The 19,188-nt window shown below is 41.1% G+C and overlaps 1 protein-coding gene across 5 annotated transcripts in view; it reads left to right on the top strand.

The window, feature by feature from the left end:
• Positions 1 to 419: 419 nt before the first annotated feature.
• The window catches only part of lrriq1 (leucine-rich repeats and IQ motif containing 1), a 28,631-nt gene continuing 9,862 nt past the window's right edge, over positions 420 to 19,188 (top strand). For 2 of the 5 annotated variants that reach the window (XR_003742877.1, XM_028958335.1), the window contains exons 1-21: positions 420 to 740; positions 982 to 1,081; positions 1,163 to 1,209; positions 1,850 to 1,940; positions 2,422 to 2,639; positions 2,728 to 2,781; positions 3,448 to 5,319; positions 5,655 to 5,807; positions 5,880 to 6,030; positions 6,373 to 6,566; positions 7,325 to 7,452; positions 7,847 to 7,920; positions 8,251 to 8,344; positions 12,422 to 12,589; positions 15,027 to 15,440; positions 15,686 to 15,860; positions 16,441 to 16,560; positions 17,299 to 17,388; positions 18,334 to 18,437; positions 18,539 to 18,610; positions 18,767 to 18,849. Coding sequence is in view for 4 of the 5 variants with exons in the window: in XM_028958335.1 (XP_028814168.1) it covers positions 642 to 740; positions 982 to 1,081; positions 1,163 to 1,209; positions 1,850 to 1,940; positions 2,422 to 2,639; positions 2,728 to 2,781; positions 3,448 to 5,319; positions 5,655 to 5,807; positions 5,880 to 6,030; positions 6,373 to 6,566; positions 7,325 to 7,452; positions 7,847 to 7,920; positions 8,251 to 8,344; positions 12,422 to 12,589; positions 15,027 to 15,440; positions 15,686 to 15,860; positions 16,441 to 16,560; positions 17,299 to 17,388; positions 18,334 to 18,437; positions 18,539 to 18,610; positions 18,767 to 18,849 (4,501 nt within the window). In the remaining variant the exon portion in view is untranslated. Of the gene's footprint in view, positions 741 to 981; positions 1,082 to 1,162; positions 1,210 to 1,849; positions 1,941 to 2,421; positions 2,640 to 2,727; positions 2,782 to 3,447; positions 5,320 to 5,654; positions 5,808 to 5,879; positions 6,031 to 6,372; positions 6,567 to 7,324; positions 7,453 to 7,846; positions 7,921 to 8,250; positions 8,345 to 12,421; positions 12,590 to 15,026; positions 15,441 to 15,685; positions 15,861 to 16,440; positions 16,561 to 17,019; positions 17,279 to 17,298; positions 17,389 to 18,333; positions 18,438 to 18,538; positions 18,611 to 18,766; positions 18,850 to 19,188 lie in introns of those variants that run through there. The other 3 variants (XM_028958336.1, XM_028958338.1, XM_028958337.1) reach the window with 3 other exon arrangements.

Below are 19,188 nucleotides of genomic sequence, written 5' to 3'. Positions count from 1 at the left end.
TTAATACTGAAATTTCTTGTGCTGGAATTATGAAATTTCCTCCATTCTTTAAACTTTCAATAAAACCAATATAAAACACTCTGACCTGAATGTATTTTTTTTAGTTTTGGGATTGTAATTGCTGAGGACATAAACATAAGAACCTGGTTATGCACACTTAATGCTAATAAATATCACAATATCACAAGATGTGGTGTTCAGACATGGACAACAATACAAAGTGAACAGGGCAGTGTGCACAAAACACATACAGCATACAACGTACAAGACTATAGGTTAAAAGCAATTTCAGCTTAATTAACCTTTCCTTAACCCTACTTAATGAATTAACGAGCTTATGAATAATATAAATATATTTGGTATGTGCGTGTCGGCTCGGTTTTTTTTCACGCGTTTTGTTTTGTCCTTTCTGACGCGCCGTCGCAGGTCTCAACAGTCGCTATGGAAACGCAGATATTAGCAACCGGCTAAATACTAAAACGTTTTGTAACGTTTTAACGTGGGCGATATTTTACGTGACAACTACTCGACTTAAACCTCCCTTATCTGGTCACGATTAGTACCAAAATATTCCAGCCGTTACCGCGTGTCAGCCAAGTTTAGTCACGGGCAGCGTCTTCAGGAGCGGGGACTGGGATGGGATGGCGGGTTCTCCTCGTACACGTTCAGACACTGAGCTGAGCTCCACTTCTGAAGACGAAAAGTCACACCTGCCTGATGACAAGGGAGATGAAAACGAAGTGAGTGATCTTTCTGGCATAATTGTTATAATTGATAGTGATATTATAATGTATTGTGGTATTATATATGGTACTATAATAATAAGGATAATAATAATAATGCTGGTAATATTTAGAATGAGCTATTAAGAATCATGTAAAAGAAACATGTTTCATTTATGAAGTCATTTTCAGCAAATTGAAACATCTGTCCATGGATGAATGCAGTAGTATTGTGACATGTTTGTGCTGTAATAACCAGGCTGGAGAGGACGTTCCTGAACCAGTGCAACATTCTGAAACCCCGAGCAGTAGAGCAGGCGATTTTGAAAACCCCAGCCAGGAGGATATCAGCGAAAATGGTTAATCAGGCTTGTTTTGCATATTGTTGCTTTCGGTCAGATTGTGACAACGGCGTCTGTATTTCCAAAATGTGCAAACAGATTTTCTAATGGACCTGGCATCTTATCCCAGTGAAGATATGAAAGCAGTAAGTTCCTGACTTTTCAGCTGTAAAAATGGTAGTACTGAATGCCATATACATGTAGTACAGTACCTTCTCATTCAATGTGTTTTCTTTATTTTCATGACCATTTACATTGGTAGATTCTCACTGAAGGCATCAAAACTATGAATGAACACATGTGGAGTTATGTACTTAACATAGAAAGGTGGAGGCCTGGCCTCCACAGTCACTGGACCTGAACCCAATCGAGATGGTTTGGGGTGAGCTGGATCACAGAGTGAACAAGTGCTAAACACCTCTGGGAACTCCTTCAAGACTGTTGGAAAAGCATTTCAGGTGACGACCTCTTGAAGCTCATCGAGAGAATGCCAAGAGTGTACAAAGCAGTAATCAGAGCAAAGGGCGGCTATTTTGAAGAAACTAGAATATAAAACATGTTTTCAGTTATTTCACCTTTTTTTGTTAAGTGCCGAACTTCATTCATAGTTTTGATGCCTTCAGTGAGAATCTACCAATGTAAATGGTCATGAAAATAAAGAAAATACAAAGGTGTGTCCAAACTTTTGGCCTGTATTGTAAATTTTCAATGTTCAGAATTCAAATAGATTGTTTTACATGCATGTGTAATTAGCTGTTAAGCTACTGGAAATAATTAAAACAACAGGAACTGATGAAAACAAAGAACGAGGATGACATGCCCCCATACCGTCATGGAGCAGCAGAGATCAGCACTTCACCCCTGCATGAAAATGAAGGTAATATGAATTTAGTGATAGCTGTATTTAGCAATTCATCATAATGGCCACTAGGTGCCACCATTGGCATATTTTTATGTAGTGGCAGCTATTGCTTTTAAGCCTGTAGTTGCATACGGCGACTTTGAACATCCCTCACTCTGCCCTCTGAAAGTAAGGCTTATTGTTTTAATTCAGATCACATTGTCCTTTAACATCTCCATTTGTACACTGAAGAAAACACTGGCTAAACTTAAAAATGTAATAATTCTGTCGTGCATTGGCGTAATGTAAATAAACCAGGTAACAGCAGATTTGATTGGTTTATTTACATTACACAAATGCTAAAATATTAGGTGTGACAGATTAATTACATTTTAAGTTTTTGAAGTTTAAATTGTAAAGGGTAGGTTTTTCTTTATTCAGTGCACGTTCACTATTAGCATTTAATAAATGTCCTTTTTTGCATCTCTGTCTGATTCTGTGTATGCCATCATTCCAGACTTTCAAAGTGCTGAATATTTAGAGTACGAAGCACGGCTGAGTCTGGAGCTGGAGGCCTTGGAGCGCAGACTTGAAGAAGAGGAGCACCAGAAAAGGGCAGAGTGTGAGGCAGAGCGCGAACGCCTCTTGAGCCCTAATGGTGAAGAGGACGAGAGGAGGAGACACAACTGCAGACTATTTGAAGAGGAGCTCAGAAAAATTCAGCTGACATCACTGGTGAGACCTTTTGTTTGGAAAAATGTAGATACATGAAACCAATCGACTGATCTCTTGGGTGTTGTTGAATTTGCCTTTTTGCCTATAGTTTTTAAACACAGACACAAAAGAAAACTTCAAATTGGAGCTGATGGAGCAGCAAGTGAGTAACATTACATGTTAATTATTACTAAAGCGAACCCAGTTAAGATATACACACTGTACATAGCACATCTTTGCACATTTGCTGCACATTTGGATCCCATAAAATATGAATGGTAATAGCTTTGTATGATTTTTTTAAAACAATACATAAAGACGATTCACAAAAAATAAATGCAAATGCTACTTAACATAACAATGCTACCTAACCAGCAAAAGGTCCTCGGTCCGATACCGAGTAGAAACAGACCTTTTTCTGGGGCAGAGGTGGCCTAGTGGTTAAGGAAGCGGCTCTGTAAACAGAAGGTTGCCGGTTTGAATCCTGATCCACCAAGGTGCCACTGTGGTGCCACTGAGCAAAGCACCGTCCACACAAATGGCTGCCCCCTGCTCACCAAGGGTGATGGGTTAAATGCAGAGGACAAGTTTCACTGTGTGCACCGTGTGCTGTGTATCACAAGTGACAATCACTTCACTTTATCACTTAACTTTTATATAGATCTCAATACAGTAAGTAATAGTCTGATAAATGCTGTTAAAAAGCAAAAGCATAAAAGTTAAGAATTATTTAAGGAATATGTTTCTCTTTAATTAGTTCTGCTTCACAAAAAGGTATGACAGACAGAGGATATATAATAAAGTTAAAATTTTGGTTATCCACCTTCAGGAGCTGATCAGAAAGCTGGAGCAGCAGGTGGAGAAGGAGAAGAGAGAATATGAGATGGTTCAGCAAGAGCAAGCGAGAAAACAACAGGTGCAAAGGTGTGGAGCGGCCACCAAGATACAGGCAGCTTTTCGGGCTTTTCTGACAAGACAGTGGACCAAAGCCATGTTGAGCAAGAGGAGAGAGGAGAAGCAGAGACAAGAAGAGGAGCGCAGGGAGATGGACGAGAAGAGGAAAAGGCAGGAGAGACTACAAGAGGCAGAGATGGAGAGGAAGAAGAAGGCAGAGGAAGAGCGATTCCAGAGAGAAGAACAGGATAAGAGATTAGCTGAATATGAGAGGGCCAAGCATGAGGAACATCTTCGTTTGATAGAGGAAAACAAAAGAGAAGAGGAGAGAAAAGTGATGGAAAGGAGGAGAAGGGAAGTGGAGCAGCCGAAGAAGGGAAAGGAAGAGCAGGAGAGGAAAATATTAGACAAAGAGCTAAATAAAATAAAAAATGAAGAGGACACTAAACACATTCAGGAAAGAAGAAAAAAAGATGAGGAGAGTGAAAAAAAGGAAGAATGGGTTACAAAAATGAGTGAGGAAGATGATAGGAAGACAAAGGAAAAAGAAGAGATGAAAACAAATGAGAGAACATTGAAAGAGCAGGAAACAAAAAGGAAAGAGGGAGAGGAGAAAAAGAAAGAAGAAAAAGAAGAGGAGGCAAAAAGAAAATATGAGGAGGATGGAATGATGAGAGAACAGATTAGAGAACAAAAAGTGAAAGAGGAGAGAAAGATAGAAGATGAAAGGAAAATAATAGATGAGGAGGATGCAAAAATGAGAGAACAGGAAATAAAAAGAAAGAAAGAGGAGAGGAAGAGAGAAGATGAACATGTAGAGGTCACACATATGAGAGGTAAAAGTAAAGAGGAAGAGGAGGAGCAGATAGTAGAAGCAGTGAGGAAGACAGAACATGAAGAAGACAGAAATATGAGGGAACAGGGAGGAAAAGGGAAAGAGGAAGATGTGAGGAATCGAGAATCTAGAAAAAGTGAGAATGTTGAAAATATGACAGAAAAGGACAGAAAAAGAAAAGAAGAAGAGGAGAGGAAAAGAAAGCACTGGGATGATCAAGTAAAAGAACAGGAGAGCAAATATAAAGTGGAAGAAGAAGGAAGGAAGAGAATGGAAATAGTGAAGAACAGGAATGAGGACAGGGATACGCAGATCATAGAGAAAGTGAGGAAAGAAAAGCATGAGGAGGGAGGAAAACAAATGGAAGAAATTGCCATGATGGAAGAGATAGAAAAAGACAGAATAGTTGATGTGCAGGAAGGAAATCACAAGGAGGAGGAAAACCTGCCAGCGTATAGGAAAAAGAAGGACAAAGAGGGTAATAGAGGAGAGGAAGAGGATAGTAGAAAAGAGAAGACAGAGGAAGAAGGTTTGCTGGAGAGAGCTGAGGATGAGAAAGGCGAGGAAAGAAAACACTGCTCAATTGCACAGGACAATAAGCAGTTAACAAGTTGTCTGGGTCGTGACCAATCACAGGACACTACAGGCCTATATCATGACAGCAGCCTGATAAAGGAGGGGCAGAGTCAGACAAAAGGCAGAAACCAGCATCAGGCTGTGGGTGAACGAGTGGATCATACTTCGGTGGTCCATGCAGTAGGTTCAATGTACCTACCAGACAGCACTGAGCAGAAACGCCTGACCTGGATGCTGGGCTGCACCTCCTGGTCCAGGTTGTCCATGCAGAACAGGAGGAGGACACCGGCAGAGACTAGGCAGAAACGGGGATCAAGGAGGCCCCCAGAACCAAGTCTGCCACCTCTGTCAGTGACGACAGTTCTTAATTCAGGGCCTTGGGATGGTCTATCTCAGGTACCTCTGACATCAAAACAGGAAAATGTATTCTCTTCTAATTACATTTACATTTACAATCAGTATTTACAGGGATAGTCCATGCTCAGGATCTTGCTCAGGGACACATGGTAGAAAGTGGGGTTTGAACATGTGATCCTGCGGTCTTCTGGGTCATAGCGAGAGTTACCATGTAGACTCCAACCACCCCACCTTTGATTTTATCTTATAAACAGATTAACAGGTCAAATGATATGACAATTCGTAAGAATTCTGTAGAACAGTCATGCAATCTTTTTGTCTGTAAATAATGCCAACGTGTTACACATATCATTTTGTTTATGTATGTTGATCAGGTGACCACAGTAACTCTGGAGGACGTGCCAGGTTGTAGCCTGTCCACCCTGTCTGAGTGCAGTAGGCTACAGTCCCTGACCCTGCGCTGCTGTGGCCTCAGAGCCCTGGAGGGACTCAGCCAGTGCAGAGAACTCAAATATATAGATGTGCAGGTAAGAAAAAATATATATTATTTTGAATGAGGATTGGGGTTAATCAGGGGGCTTGATCATTTTTCTCTCCAGGAAAACTCAATCAGTTACGTGGATTGTGAAAACTTGACAGCTCTTCATGTTCTGAAGCTTGGACGGAATCAACTCACTACCATTCATGGTCTGAATGGTGCTGCTAACCTGGTAGAGCTCCAGCTCTCATACAATCACATTTCCAGTGTCAGTAAGTACCACTCCCCTCCCCAAACCTGACGTTACGTTGTCCACTAGGTGGCATCATTCACCTTTTCCTAAAATCACTTCTGTGATCTCCATATTTATTGCGGTATGGCTCAGTTATGCCAATCATGAAGAGATCATGAATAAATATTACATAAAGAAGAGGCTAAATGCTTCTGAAAACTACTTACGCTTCAGTTTTGGATACGAGGCTTTGCATCTGCTACTTGCAGAAATTAGATTGTATCTATATTAATTTTCCATTTTTCAGTGGATTTTATTTTGCCATCCCTAGTTTTGTGTGGATTTTCATTCATTCATATTGCATAATCTGATTCTCACAAAGGTGGACTGGAATATCTGAAGAAGCTACAGAGCCTATGGATCGATCACAACTATATAACCAACACTCGAGATCTCAAGACCTTGTTCACCCTGCTGGATCTGGACTGTGCTCACAACCACCTAACCTCTGCTGAGGGCCTGAACAACTGTGCCTTGCTTCGCACTTTGCGTCTGGCAGGGAACACTCTCACAGAGGTACTTGGACGGTCACCCTACCTGACCTCAGCAGGACTTCATCTAGTTCTGAGACACTGTTACAGTTGCCTCATTCTCTCCAGTCCCACTGTTTATAACTGGGGCCTAACATATAGTTACTAATGTCACTAATACATGGCTACAGTACTGTGTGTATATGTAAAATCTTTGACTAGCTTATGTGTGTACAAAAGTACATATAATTTGCTGAAAGTGACAATTCAACTTTTATTATTTTAAATGTGTCTGAAGACTGATGGGACAGTGCACACACACACATGTTCAACCCTAATGTCATGTAATGTCCCTGTGAGTTTAGCCTTGTCCCTGTTTAGCCTTTTTTTTGTTCATATAGTTATCTCCTACAATGGCATCTATACTGGGACACACACATGGCTGTCCCTGAAGAGTCTGCTGAGACATAGAGACACAGAGAGGGCGAGACAGCTTGACTCAAGCTAGACCTGCTGGCCATCAGGAATAATTATCATCCTGACAGCCAATCTCAGAAGTGGACCTCGTTGTGCTCTGCCCTAGTGTTTTTAAGCCTGTGGTAATTTTAATTTGATTATGACTGTCAGTCAGATGGACCTTGGGAGTAGTAAGATGGCCAGATTCATATTATGTGTGGGAGAGGCAAATATTACTGAAGGCTGATATTTCCCTAGCGTGGTTCAGAGACACCACTAATGGTCAGGTCAGATCTGGGCTCATGCAGCAGGTCACGGAACATAGCTCAATTCGATCTTGTCTTGCAGGCTCCCTGTCTTAGCAACAATGTTCTACTGGGCGAGCTGAGTCTGGACAATAACAGCATCTCGTCTCTGGAGGGTCTCGCAAACTGCTGGCTTCCCCTGCTGCACACCCTAAACCTGGCCCAGAACAGGTAAGGGCACGAGCATGTCTATAGTTAAATGTGTGTTGTATAATAGACTTTTCATTCTGAAACATGTTCACTATGCAACAAAACAAGTAAGATGTCTATAGATGTCAATGTCCAAAATCAATGTAATACTTTAAACAGTAAGGAGCGCTACAAACATCCAAAGCAGAACTCTAGTCACCCTTTGCAACAGAATGTGAACAGAAACATTCAATCATCTTGCAAAAGTGCCAAATGCACTCAGTAGACTTTAAATTGTGGGTAAGTTTAGGTTACTGGATAAACAACATTGAAGTAGACCGTTTTGGATAAGACAAGTGCCTCCCAATTGTCTCTAAAGCAGCTGGTTATTAAAACAGCCACGCTATGCCCCCCCCTCTCTCTGTTTCTCCCTCAGCCTCACCCAGCTGCCTTTGCTCTGTGACTTCATTTCTCTGATGACACTGGATGTCAGTCACAACGGCCTCTCCGGTGGGTGCTCCATCTCTGTCCAGACGCCTAAAGTAATGCTTTCCCCCGCAGGATAGCAGGTTTGCTTTACGAATCTGGAGACGCCTTTATTTATAGACGTCAGCTTTGCTCGATTTACCCCCACAGCACATGCGGTTGCTTCATAGGCAGCGGTCTGAACTACAGCAGCGCAGGTTTTCATCTTAAATCATATTTTTGCTACGTGAACATTTGTTTCTGTATAGTTGCTCCATATTCTGTTGATTTCTCGTTTAATATAGTGAAAGGAAAACAATGGAAAGGCATGTTTAAAACACAGAAAGCAATTTTAGTCTCTGTTCTGTTTCTTAGAGCTACCGAACATTTGTGAAAGTGTTCACAAGTGCAGTCAACTTCGGGAGATTAATCTGACAGGAAATCCTCTTCTGCAGGAGCCTAACTGGAGGTGAGGTACTGCTTGTGTAATGCTTCTCACCTAAAATCACCTCTTCAGTTAATACACTCTCTTGTTTTTTTTTATTGTTTGCAGTAAATTCAAGTAAGAGGGCAATACTACATCTTGTTATAAGAGATTATGAAGCATAAAACATGTGTCTCAAACAGTTTATTTGGGCAGATTTGGATTTGCTGACATACCAGCTGAAGCCACCAATTTCATGCTCATCACAGAATGCGAGACTAATATGGAGTGGGACGTAGGAGCGAGGTGCACGAGGGCCAAAATGCAGAGTAAACATTCCAATCCAATACACTACTTCCTGCTCTGCACGGTGGGCGGCTGCATGTGGGACTCTGCCTGTGCGATTGGATTACCCAATGAGCTGCCGACATCCGTACGCACGTGGGCTTAAGCGCCAATAATCCTGAAAATATTTATGCAGAGGCGAAGTGTTTTTGGAGCGCATTTGTGCCTGCTGCTAAAGTGCCAGGAAGTTTAAAGGAAGCTATATTAAGTGATGTGAAAAAGTTGTGGGTGTTTATATTTGAGCTGAAGGAAAGGCAAGCAAGGAGATCATGGAAACATGATTCTGATGATCAGATATCGTACTGGTTGGAAAATTTTTGCTCATTTATGTTTAGATTGATTTCTCACTCAATGGTCACTACTCCTGATTTAGGAGGTCATTTTACACTATCATCATGCCCTCATTAAAAATAGCTTATCCTGCATCTCTAAATGGGATAGAAATATAGTTTTTTATCCAACATTCATGTATAATTATATGGGTTTTTTTTCACTGTTAAATTATGGTGTGTTGTTTTGCAAGCCAATTGGCAAATCATTGGCCCACACAAACCTCTTCTCAACATTCTGCTGAACTTTATCTAACCTCCAATGCCAACAATGGAATTAGCCGCAGTGTTTCCTTCTCTCTCTCTGCTCTTTCATCCAGAGCCAAATATAACGCAGGCTAAATTAAAACACCATAGGATATGTGAAAGAATTATGCAGTGTTTGAAGCTCTTGAGCCCGGGGAAGAGGCCGGCTCTGGGCTGATTAATTAAAGCCCTCCAGAAAGGTGTGCTATAGGGGAAGTTTTCACTAAGTCAAACATGGAGCAGGCCTCATGTTTGAGGAGGGAGAGAGGCTGCAGAGAGACAGCAGAAGCTAATTTCATAGAACACATGCAAACAAACACACTTTTTGTGTTTTGGGAAGGTGGTAACATTTATACTCCAGTTCCATAGAAATGAACTTTTTATGTTAATACCCATACAATTTTCTTCTTCTTATTAATTATATAAGTAAATAAATATGAACATAAATAAGAACTGTAAGAGCTGGCATAATTTATTATTTATGTCTGCACATTCATTGGCCAAATAGGATATAAATAATGAATGAAGTCTCAGAATTATAAAAAAACAAACTCTTTATCTGTTTCATGCACATCTACAGGGTACAGGGTAAAACAGTGAGATTATTTTATATTCACTTGCTTGCACTCACACTTCGAGTATGCCAATAGACACAGTTAGATCAAAAATATTGGATATATGGATATTAAAATATGTGGATATTAAAGAGGATCTGGCAGTTAAACTGCTGCAAACGTATGTGACGGTGCACTTTACTACCCTAAGTCTGTGTGCAAGGCTTTAAACAGCATTTTATGTGTGTGTGTGTGTATGTGTGTGTGTGTGTGTGTAAAATCAAAGCATTGAGAGAATTGGAAAATCAGTCTGAAAACTCACAGTGCAGAGTCATTTTCATCATCATAAGTATTTATTGTTGGAATCAGCTATAACAACAATAAGAAGTATAATTCTTACTAATATTATTAAGAACAAAATAAATAGTTCATTTTGAGTTATGGCAAGTAATGATTATGTAGGCTTTGCCCTGGGTGTTATAATACAATCTTATAATGCTGTAAATAAACTGTTTTTTACAAAGAAATGAATATTTGCAATATTAGCAGCTGGAGATATATTTCCTTTGCCTAACACTGACAATTCTTATGAATCATAACCTAACACTGGTTATGGGCAGCTCCTCTGACAGATGTTTTACATTCCTCAGTTCCTCATATTCGTACCCTGAGGCAAGTTACCTCCTTCCGAATCCCCCTGCTAGTCAGTAACACACACGGAGACACACAGACAAGCGTTAAGTGCGTGGTATAGCACTAGGTTCGGATTCAGCTCTTTGAGAAAGTAATGTAACCTCTGAAGTTGGATAGGACTTCTCCATCTCAACATTGAAGCCCAAAGGACTAGCTGATATCTAAATCCAGACTCTTCACATGCAAGTTCCCTGTGAGAAGCACTCTCACAAGTGAAAGCCTTTTTGCTGTGGGCTTTGTTGACTCTCTTGGGCCTGGAACGTCAAACTCATTATGCTCTTTATTCCTGTTTCCTAAGCAGCCTCTTCTGCTGAATGTAAATATTGTGAGGAAAGAAAGTCCTGGGGCGGAAAATGGCTTTGTAGAGAAAGTTGCGTGACACCAGCAGAGAAAAGTTATATATTTTGCTTCTTTCTAAGTTTTGAAAATTTTGAGCATATGGGTTTGTGTATTTGGAATACTAAATGGCCACTAAATGGAATTTTCTTAAATGAATGTAATACAATTAAGCAACTTCAAAAATGGTCTCCACAAAAGTAGTTGTTTCAAGAACCATTTCAAGCACAGCATGCCTGTCTGTCTAAGTTTTGAAACAGTACAAGTGAAGTGTAAGTGAAGTTTGGCAGTAAAAGTGAAGTATAAATTCTTCACGTACTTTAAAGCCACCCAAGCCTTTCCAGTTGTCAATATAACTTCGCCTTGAGATTATCTGTCATTGTCATTGTCGTTGTTACAGATTATCATTTGCTCAGCTGGTTGGCACATTACGATCTGTGTTGGCATTAAGAAATTGCTACTGCAATCCATTTGACTAGCATAGTAACTGATTCTTCTTGGTCCTTTTCTCATTGATGTCCAGAAAGGTTTCTTGGTTTAATATTATAATAATAAGGAGTGAGTAGATAAATATATTACTGTGGAGAGGTTTTGTCAAGATCATGAATAAATTTAAATACCATGATCCTTACTAAGGAAATTTGCTGCCCTATGCCAGAATGTTAAAATGTAAAACTTAACCTTTCAACTTGACAAAGCACAGAGCCAGGAATGGCTTGAAAATGGAATATCAATCTGGAAGGGGTCAGTCAGAGCCACAATCTTGTTCCTGTTGAAAATTAAATTGTACTGAATTAACAGCATACAATTGCAGAAGATTTAGCATTGTGCTAAGATCAGAGAAAGCTTCCCGAAAAGACAAAACAAAAGATCTATGATATATAAAGGTTGAATGGTAAAGCTTTATTATTCATTCACTGAAACCAATACCTCTATACCATGGGTCACAAAAAGCTGTGAAATGTGGTAAACAATAGCATAGCAAAAACCAGTTGCCGTATTATCACCTAGATGGCAATACTTTTAAAAGAAACAAATTACATATCACAATCTGCTATCATCACAATCAATTATCATTACCTGGGATGCATTGCATGGAAACCAGGCATCTTGAACTTGAAGAGATTATTTATTTAACACTTACATTTCATATTTGCACATATCACCATACCTGTATAAAGTGGTCATACCTTTTTTTATATACTATACTATATATATATACACACACACACACACACACACACAATATATTATATATTGTGTTTTTGCTATTTTGCACACTCTTGTCACTGTCTTTTGTTTTTCTGTAGAGTTCAGCAATAAAGCTGATTCTGAATTATATTTATGTTTTCTGTCACAAATTTTTAAACAATAGAGGAGTCATGTGTTCATTTTCAGAATTTGGCAGTTTTCTAGTCCTTTCGTTTTATTATGTTTTTGTAATTAATATTAATTTACTTGGATAAATAGACAGATACTGAGTATTAAGGACTTTAATTTATTTATAATAAAATAAATAATATGTAATTGTGATGTACCTATTTAAATGAGCACTCACTGCATGAACAAATTTTTTTCAACAAAAAAATTTAAAATTTATTACCATAATCCTTCTACAGAACCTCTCTTTTGGAGGCAGTGCCGGGCTTGATGTTGGTGAATGGTCAATCTGCTGAACCTCTGCTGCCCCCTGCAGACCCGGCACCAGAGGGAAGTGTTCAGGCCATGTGCCAGGTCCAGTGGCAGCAGCTTCTCTCTCTGCAGCAGACACACCATACAGAGATCAGGTGAGGGATGCATCTCAGAAGAAGATTTGTATCTGTTCTTTCTATCCAGTAATACAGCACAACTACCTCATGACAGAAAAGACCAGATTGCAAATGGACTGCATTATGCAAAAAGAGCAAGTAAATTTGTCCACCTTATGTAATCATTTTTGATTATGATTTGTTTCAAAACATTCTCAAAATGTGAAAAAGCAGCACTGTCCCTAAGTGCCTGAAAGTACCTTTCCCTGAGCATGGGGAATGAATCTGGAGGTGGAGAGATGGAATTTGGCCTGTGCATACTGCAGTCCAGCTGCTGGAGAGTCAGGAGCAATAGACGTACTTAATTCATGAGATAGGAACACAGATCCAGCCAAGTAAATTGACTGTTTTTGATGAGGATTAGAAATGGTTCAAATGTGAAAGTATTTGTACATAGCATATTTCCCCACTGACTCTTTAACACTCCAACAATGCCATGCCTTACCCAGCATGCCCCTGTGTATGTTTGTATGTGCACACTCTGGTGAGCACTAACATGCTGTGGGCCAAAACCATTTTCACTTGGAGTCTGTGCTACAGAGATTCCTAAAAGACCCCCTCTGGACCACCTACGCGTAAAACAGCCATCAGGGCTGTGTGTTTTGACATTGGTCTTCATGACCTTGCGAAATGATATTTCATAGAGGTTGAATGCGGGGGGTGCTGCCCCCCCACTGGTTCAGTTGGAGGTCTCTCATGGCTTGGAGGATTTTGCTGAGCCCCCACACCAGCCCTTTGGTTTTGTGGACAATGGCTCTATTGGGGCAAAGCTTAGCCCACCACAGACATTTAACTCCTGACCCGACCTGGTGTCAACCCAAGGGCCCTAGTGAGGTGAAGAGTATGCTGTTGCGAATATGGCTGCATTGGGTTGCTTAGATCGCTGGGTAGATTATAGACCATCAAACTACTGCTGGAACCCCAGGGGAACTAGACTAGAAGTATTTGATTACCTCACTCTGCAGCAGGGGTCTCCATTAGATTATCCTCTGTGAGCTCCAGAATACAGCAATACAGCCTTATTGATGGTTGTAAAGTGACATGCCTGCTAATTTGTTGTTGTAGCTACAGGAAAATTATAACATATGTATGTTTGCATGATTGATTATTATCCAGAAAGCTGTCTCTGTCTGGCCTTGTGCTGCTATGATTCTTTTCAGTGAAGTTGAGATTTCTAAAGAACATAATGTATATTATACCACCAAGGCAATAAGTCATTTAATAATCATTCTAAACTTTCATGTACCACCATTAGATTATTGTGTAAATCAATCACTTTCTCTATGACCCTGTGATGAACTAGCAGGTATGAAGGGGTGGGAAAGTGAGGGGTCGGTTGTCTGTCTGAGTCGGAATAGCAGGGCCTCTGTGAACACCAGGCTGGATACCTGAGGCTAGAAGAGGGAGCACCCCAGAGGTCATCTACAGGAGGGGCACCAGCAGCCGTTGCTAATAGAGTAATTAGTTGCTATTAAGGTGGCTTTGTACGGTCCTAACTCTCGCTCTAAAAGGAGTCATTATGTGACATTACTCAGGGACTCATCCCTGCGCTTGTGCAACATTTCACTTGTTTGGGTTCATGGTGATAACAAGACTTGTACTAATGCCTCTAATTTTTACCAATGAAGGAATATATAAATTATTATAATTTTTTTTTCCATATAAGTTTAGAAAACTGTGGGCATTTTTTAAACTAATGCCAAGTGAATAGTTTGTTTGTGCAGACATCCCAAATCTTCCGGAAGTTCCAGTAGTCTCCTGCATATTGATAGTGGCTCCCTGATGCCCGCAAAGTGAATAGAATATCTACAGCAAACAAACAAGAGCATGCATGCAAGATAGTACCGTGTGCATCGTGCACTTGCGTTTATGACTAATTGAGAGAGAGAGAGAGAGTGAGCGAGAGAGTGTGTGGAAGTGTTGATCACTGCCTGTGTAGGCCGTGCCAAATAAAGATCGTCCTGATTGGTTTACTGAGCAAAATAAGCCCACCAGGGGCTTTTATTCAATGTCTCAAGGACCAAAGTTATAATAACTGTTATTAGTCCAGCTGAGCATCATGGCAGAGGAAGAGTGCCCCCTACAAAAAATATATACTGTATAAACGCATTTCAGAATAAACAGAAGTGTATCCTAGTGTGATAAATAATGACAATGTTGCAGAGGCGGAAGCAACCATTTGGTAGTTCTCTACATCTTGAAGAAAATGTCATTGTAGTTGGATCTTTTTATAAAGAATTTAAAGTGCAAGTAGTATGCCTCCTCCTAATTTAAACCTGCACTCATCACATTCTTTCTTGTTTTGTCAACTTACGTTTTTTGACACTTTGCATGTAGCACTGCGCTGAATGCTGGTTTGACAAGAGGGCGGTATATTACAACTAAACATCATTCATTGTACGTTCTGCTTGTACAGTTCATGCCCATCACTGTTGGAAGCCCACCACCATCTTTTCAGTCGCCATAGCAAGGAGCTCTTCCAGCTAGCTGAGGAACATCGGTACGCCCATGAGTATGGTGATGCCAGCGTCACACAGCGACGCCATCAGCAAACACTCCCTCCTGAGGCCTGTTCCCAAAACAGCCGCTTGCGCGACACACCCATCACCCTTCCCATCCAAGAACCTAGTATCCAGACCGGTCCGACATCTGATGGTCCACCCTGTAGCCCGGCAGGGTCACACTTGACCTGCTCGGCTTTTTCCGAAGAACTGGACCCACCCTCTCCCTCCACATTGAGTCCAGCCCAGATCCCGGTTAGGCAGAAAGCCCCTTGGAGCAAGTCCAGCAGCAGTCCCGGGTCACGTCATCGAACCCTGGACCTCAGAAAGTATGACATCTCTAATTTCTGTCTTATCAGTGCATTTTCTGTCAACGGACATTTGTCATCATTAAATACTTGGTGCAATCAGATATGTTTCACTTGTACACTCATTGTTATTGAACACTTATCTTAATCTAAATGCATCTTGAGCAATGATCAGGAAGAGCGTCTTATCCACATGTTTTTATAGGGATAAAAAAATTAAAAGAAGCATGACTTCATCTAAAATAAGCTCCATCTCTTTTGAACAGCATTGCTGCTGCGGTCATCCAACAGCACTGGTGCAGGCACAGATCCCGAAAGAGTGCGTCACCAGCAGTCACTGCCCCAAAGGCTGATGGGAAATGCTGTGTTCTGGAAGATGCCAAAACTGGGGCACTGATGCCAGAGCCGCGTGACAGGGACTCTGCTGCCACTGTAATTCAGGTAATTTAAGAATCTTCTATCACAAGGTGCAAAAGAGGATTTTGAAGGTTACTCCACGTATAATTTGTCACTGAGTCACTGCAAATCTGCTTGCTGTAATCCATCTTGGTTCGTCCTGCTGCTTTTCTTTTTTTCAAGTTCCAAGTGTAAATGGGGTTAACACTGTGAGGCTTTAATGGCATTAGCTTGGTTTTGAACTGCTAGACGCTGTTTGGGAAAACATGCTGTCCTTGACGCTTTAACTTCTCCCGAAGCGCTTATTTCACTTTGTCTGTGTCTTATGGGTCCTGAAGGATTTGGGAGTGGAAAAAAAGATTAATCAGAATCCAAAACTTTGCAGAAGTGGGAGCACTTGAGTTCTAGTCTGCTCGCATATGACGGCCCTTTCTTCTGTTGGGAATTTCGAGATTTAGGAGCGTCCGGGCATTCCATTTGTCTTGTAGTGTCTAAGTCATGGAAAGTTCAAACAGCAGTCTGCCGGGCAATTAAACAGAGGTTAACATGTTTTATCTTCCTAATGGGATAGCGCACAATATTTACGCTGGGGCCTGATTCATGGGGCTTTATGTTTGGCCTCCAGGCCATGTGGAGGGGTTTTGCACTACGGAAGAGACTATCCCTCGCCCTCGCAGCCGCTCAGATCGAGGAAAGGGTCGACGCCTTCGAGGAGGTGGACGTGGATGAGTTTTACTTCGACGAGGTGAGTGCGGAGCTTCCACGCGCACACGCACCCACACACATAACACTGCTCCCTCGTGCAATCAGGCGGTAGAGATCCGGCGCTTGCAGTGGGGCTTTTTTCGCATCCCGCTTTAGCGGCTGGCTGTCAGTTGGCGTTAGGCTGTGGGAGAGGGGAAAGCTGGGATGTGCACAGCGCTTTGCACTCCACTGGCTTTGGTTTCAATGCTGGGGGGACCGTGTTAGGATTTGACCCGTGTAATTCCCCACATAATTTATCTACTGCGGGTTGCAGTGCATCATTTATCAAGCTTTATGGAGATGAAAGGACGCAGTATATGATAATTGTTCACTGATTAGCCACCAGATCCGTCAAAAGCCACAGTGAATCATTTATTCGCCTTGTTTTTTTTCCTGGAGATAGTTCCCTGATTTTTATAGATGGTTTAATGGTGTCTTTCATTTTGTTCTTTACCCTCAGCATCAGCATGTCAGCAAATTTGATGTTCCATCACTTGACATCAAGGTTCATCTGATGTTTTAACAAAAACACATCTTCAATATTGTTGTCAGAATGACTTTAAAATGATAAGCCATTTGCTTTGAAGGAACCATGAACCAGAACAAGGGCCACTTCAGATAACTCCATTTGGGAACAGGCAAAACACATTAAAATGCACTTTATGGTTTTCATTTATTATTTATTGGGGGTTAGGTGTCATTTTTCATCGGATTTTATTATTTTTATTGTCATGAACAGGACGCTCTGGACAGGGACTGGATAGCACCACATTCCAATGTTTCGCCTCCCAAAATGCCGCCGGTCTCTGAGCGGCTCCCGTTGCCAAAGGTAACAGCTCTGCCTGCCTCCCTCTGTCTGAGGGCCCTTCCCATTGTAGCTAATATATCACCTCCACAAAACCCAGGCGCTTTGAGGGGGCCTGGACCCTCACCGGCTCTCGGCTGGGCTTCTCTGCTCTGGAGGAGGCGTGGGACTCATCACAGTAGCTCTCTGATGCGACACAGCTGCGAGGAGATAAACTTTTTTAAGATCTTGGAAATGAACATGCAAAGACTAAGACCACAGGGGGAACATGATTGAGTATGTTCAGAAATGAGGAGTCAGGTGGTGGCAGAGCAGCAGTTTATATTATAAAGTACTCTGTGCACAAATATGTGCCATTAGTTCATAATTAAAGCAGATAACTGCTGGGAATTGCTTTTCTTTGGAAGTCTTTTGCCTAATCAAATGTTCATATGGATAAAATATAAGCCTTTTTTTTTGGTCAAAAAGTGGGTTGTGTAAGCAGTCCAGTGTAATACGATATTTTTTATTATAGGGTGGGACACACAGATGAGGGAACGTTAAAATGGTGCCGTTTATACACGTGGACAATTTCACACAATCAGGCTAAACAGTAGCCTAGTAGGTAACACACATGCCTATGAACCAGAACACCACAAAGTCACAGGTTCAAACACCACTTACTACCATTGTGTTCCTGAGCAAGACACTTAACCCTGAGTGTCTCCAGGGGGACTGTCTCTGTAACTACTGATTGTAAGTCCATCTGGATAAGGGTGTCTGCTAAATGCCATAAATGTAATCAGGGAACATAAAACAGCTTGGGATGCCAAGCAGTCACACTATTATGTGAGATAGGAAAGGCCATCATTTTATCTACAGTTAAAAGGGATTGCAACCTAATGTCTTTTAGTGGCTTTTGGAAGGATTATTGTCTGATGGATACTGAAGTTCAGTATGTCTTTAACCTGTGTGCTTGGACATTTGCAGCCACTGCATAGAGAACCGGAGTTGCTTTGGAAGCCCAAGCAAGCCTGGTCAAGTAGTGAGACTGCAGCGTCACCTGAGCCCAGAATAAATCCCGACACCAACAGGTACATGTGGCCAGGTTTCACAGCAAGGGTTGTCTCATGGGATTTTATTTTTAAATGGCTCTCAGTTGAACTGAAAGATCTGAAAAACGTCTTTCTTCCAGGACAATGTCTCCAGCATTGATGGCAGCTCAAGGTTTTCTCTCTGAAAGATCAGAAAAGATTCTACAGGAATGGTGTGTTACTCTTTATATCTGTGTAGTTATTTCCTAAATATGAAAGTAAGCCATATGTGTTTATAGTCCAACAGGATGTCTATTAGTGTGTGGATCATGTGAGAATCATTCTTTGTGTCAGATTCTGACATTTTGGCTGCATCACTGTGTCTTTAGGGGCATCACAGACAGTCACACAGCTCTACTTATACTGAAAAGGGCACGGAAATTGAAACCCAGGAAGCAGAAAAAATTACTGGGTAAGGATCATGTCCATTTAAGTACAACTAACACGAATAACAGACCATTCACACCAACATTTTAAAGAGTTAAAACTATTTGTCATACATACACGTATTTCTGTTCTGTTATTAGTTTGTTCCAACAGAAGGTTAAATGGATGGAGCAGAATTACAAGGATGTCAAAAAATATCTAAACCCTGTTTAGATACAAACTTTTTTGAAATATAAAAAAATTGTACTGGGTCCTAGACAGAATTGTATTCTAGTGGGTAACACATTCGCCTATGAAGACCAGAAGATCACAAAGTCACAGGTTCAAACCCCACATACTACACTGTGTCAGTTATTAAAATATA

Source organism: Denticeps clupeoides, chromosome 17 (genome assembly GCF_900700375.1).
Source record: "Denticeps clupeoides chromosome 17, fDenClu1.1, whole genome shotgun sequence".
Lineage (NCBI taxonomy): Eukaryota > Metazoa > Chordata > Actinopteri > Clupeiformes > Denticipitidae > Denticeps > Denticeps clupeoides.
This window is presented reverse-complemented; position numbering and strand designations above follow the sequence as displayed.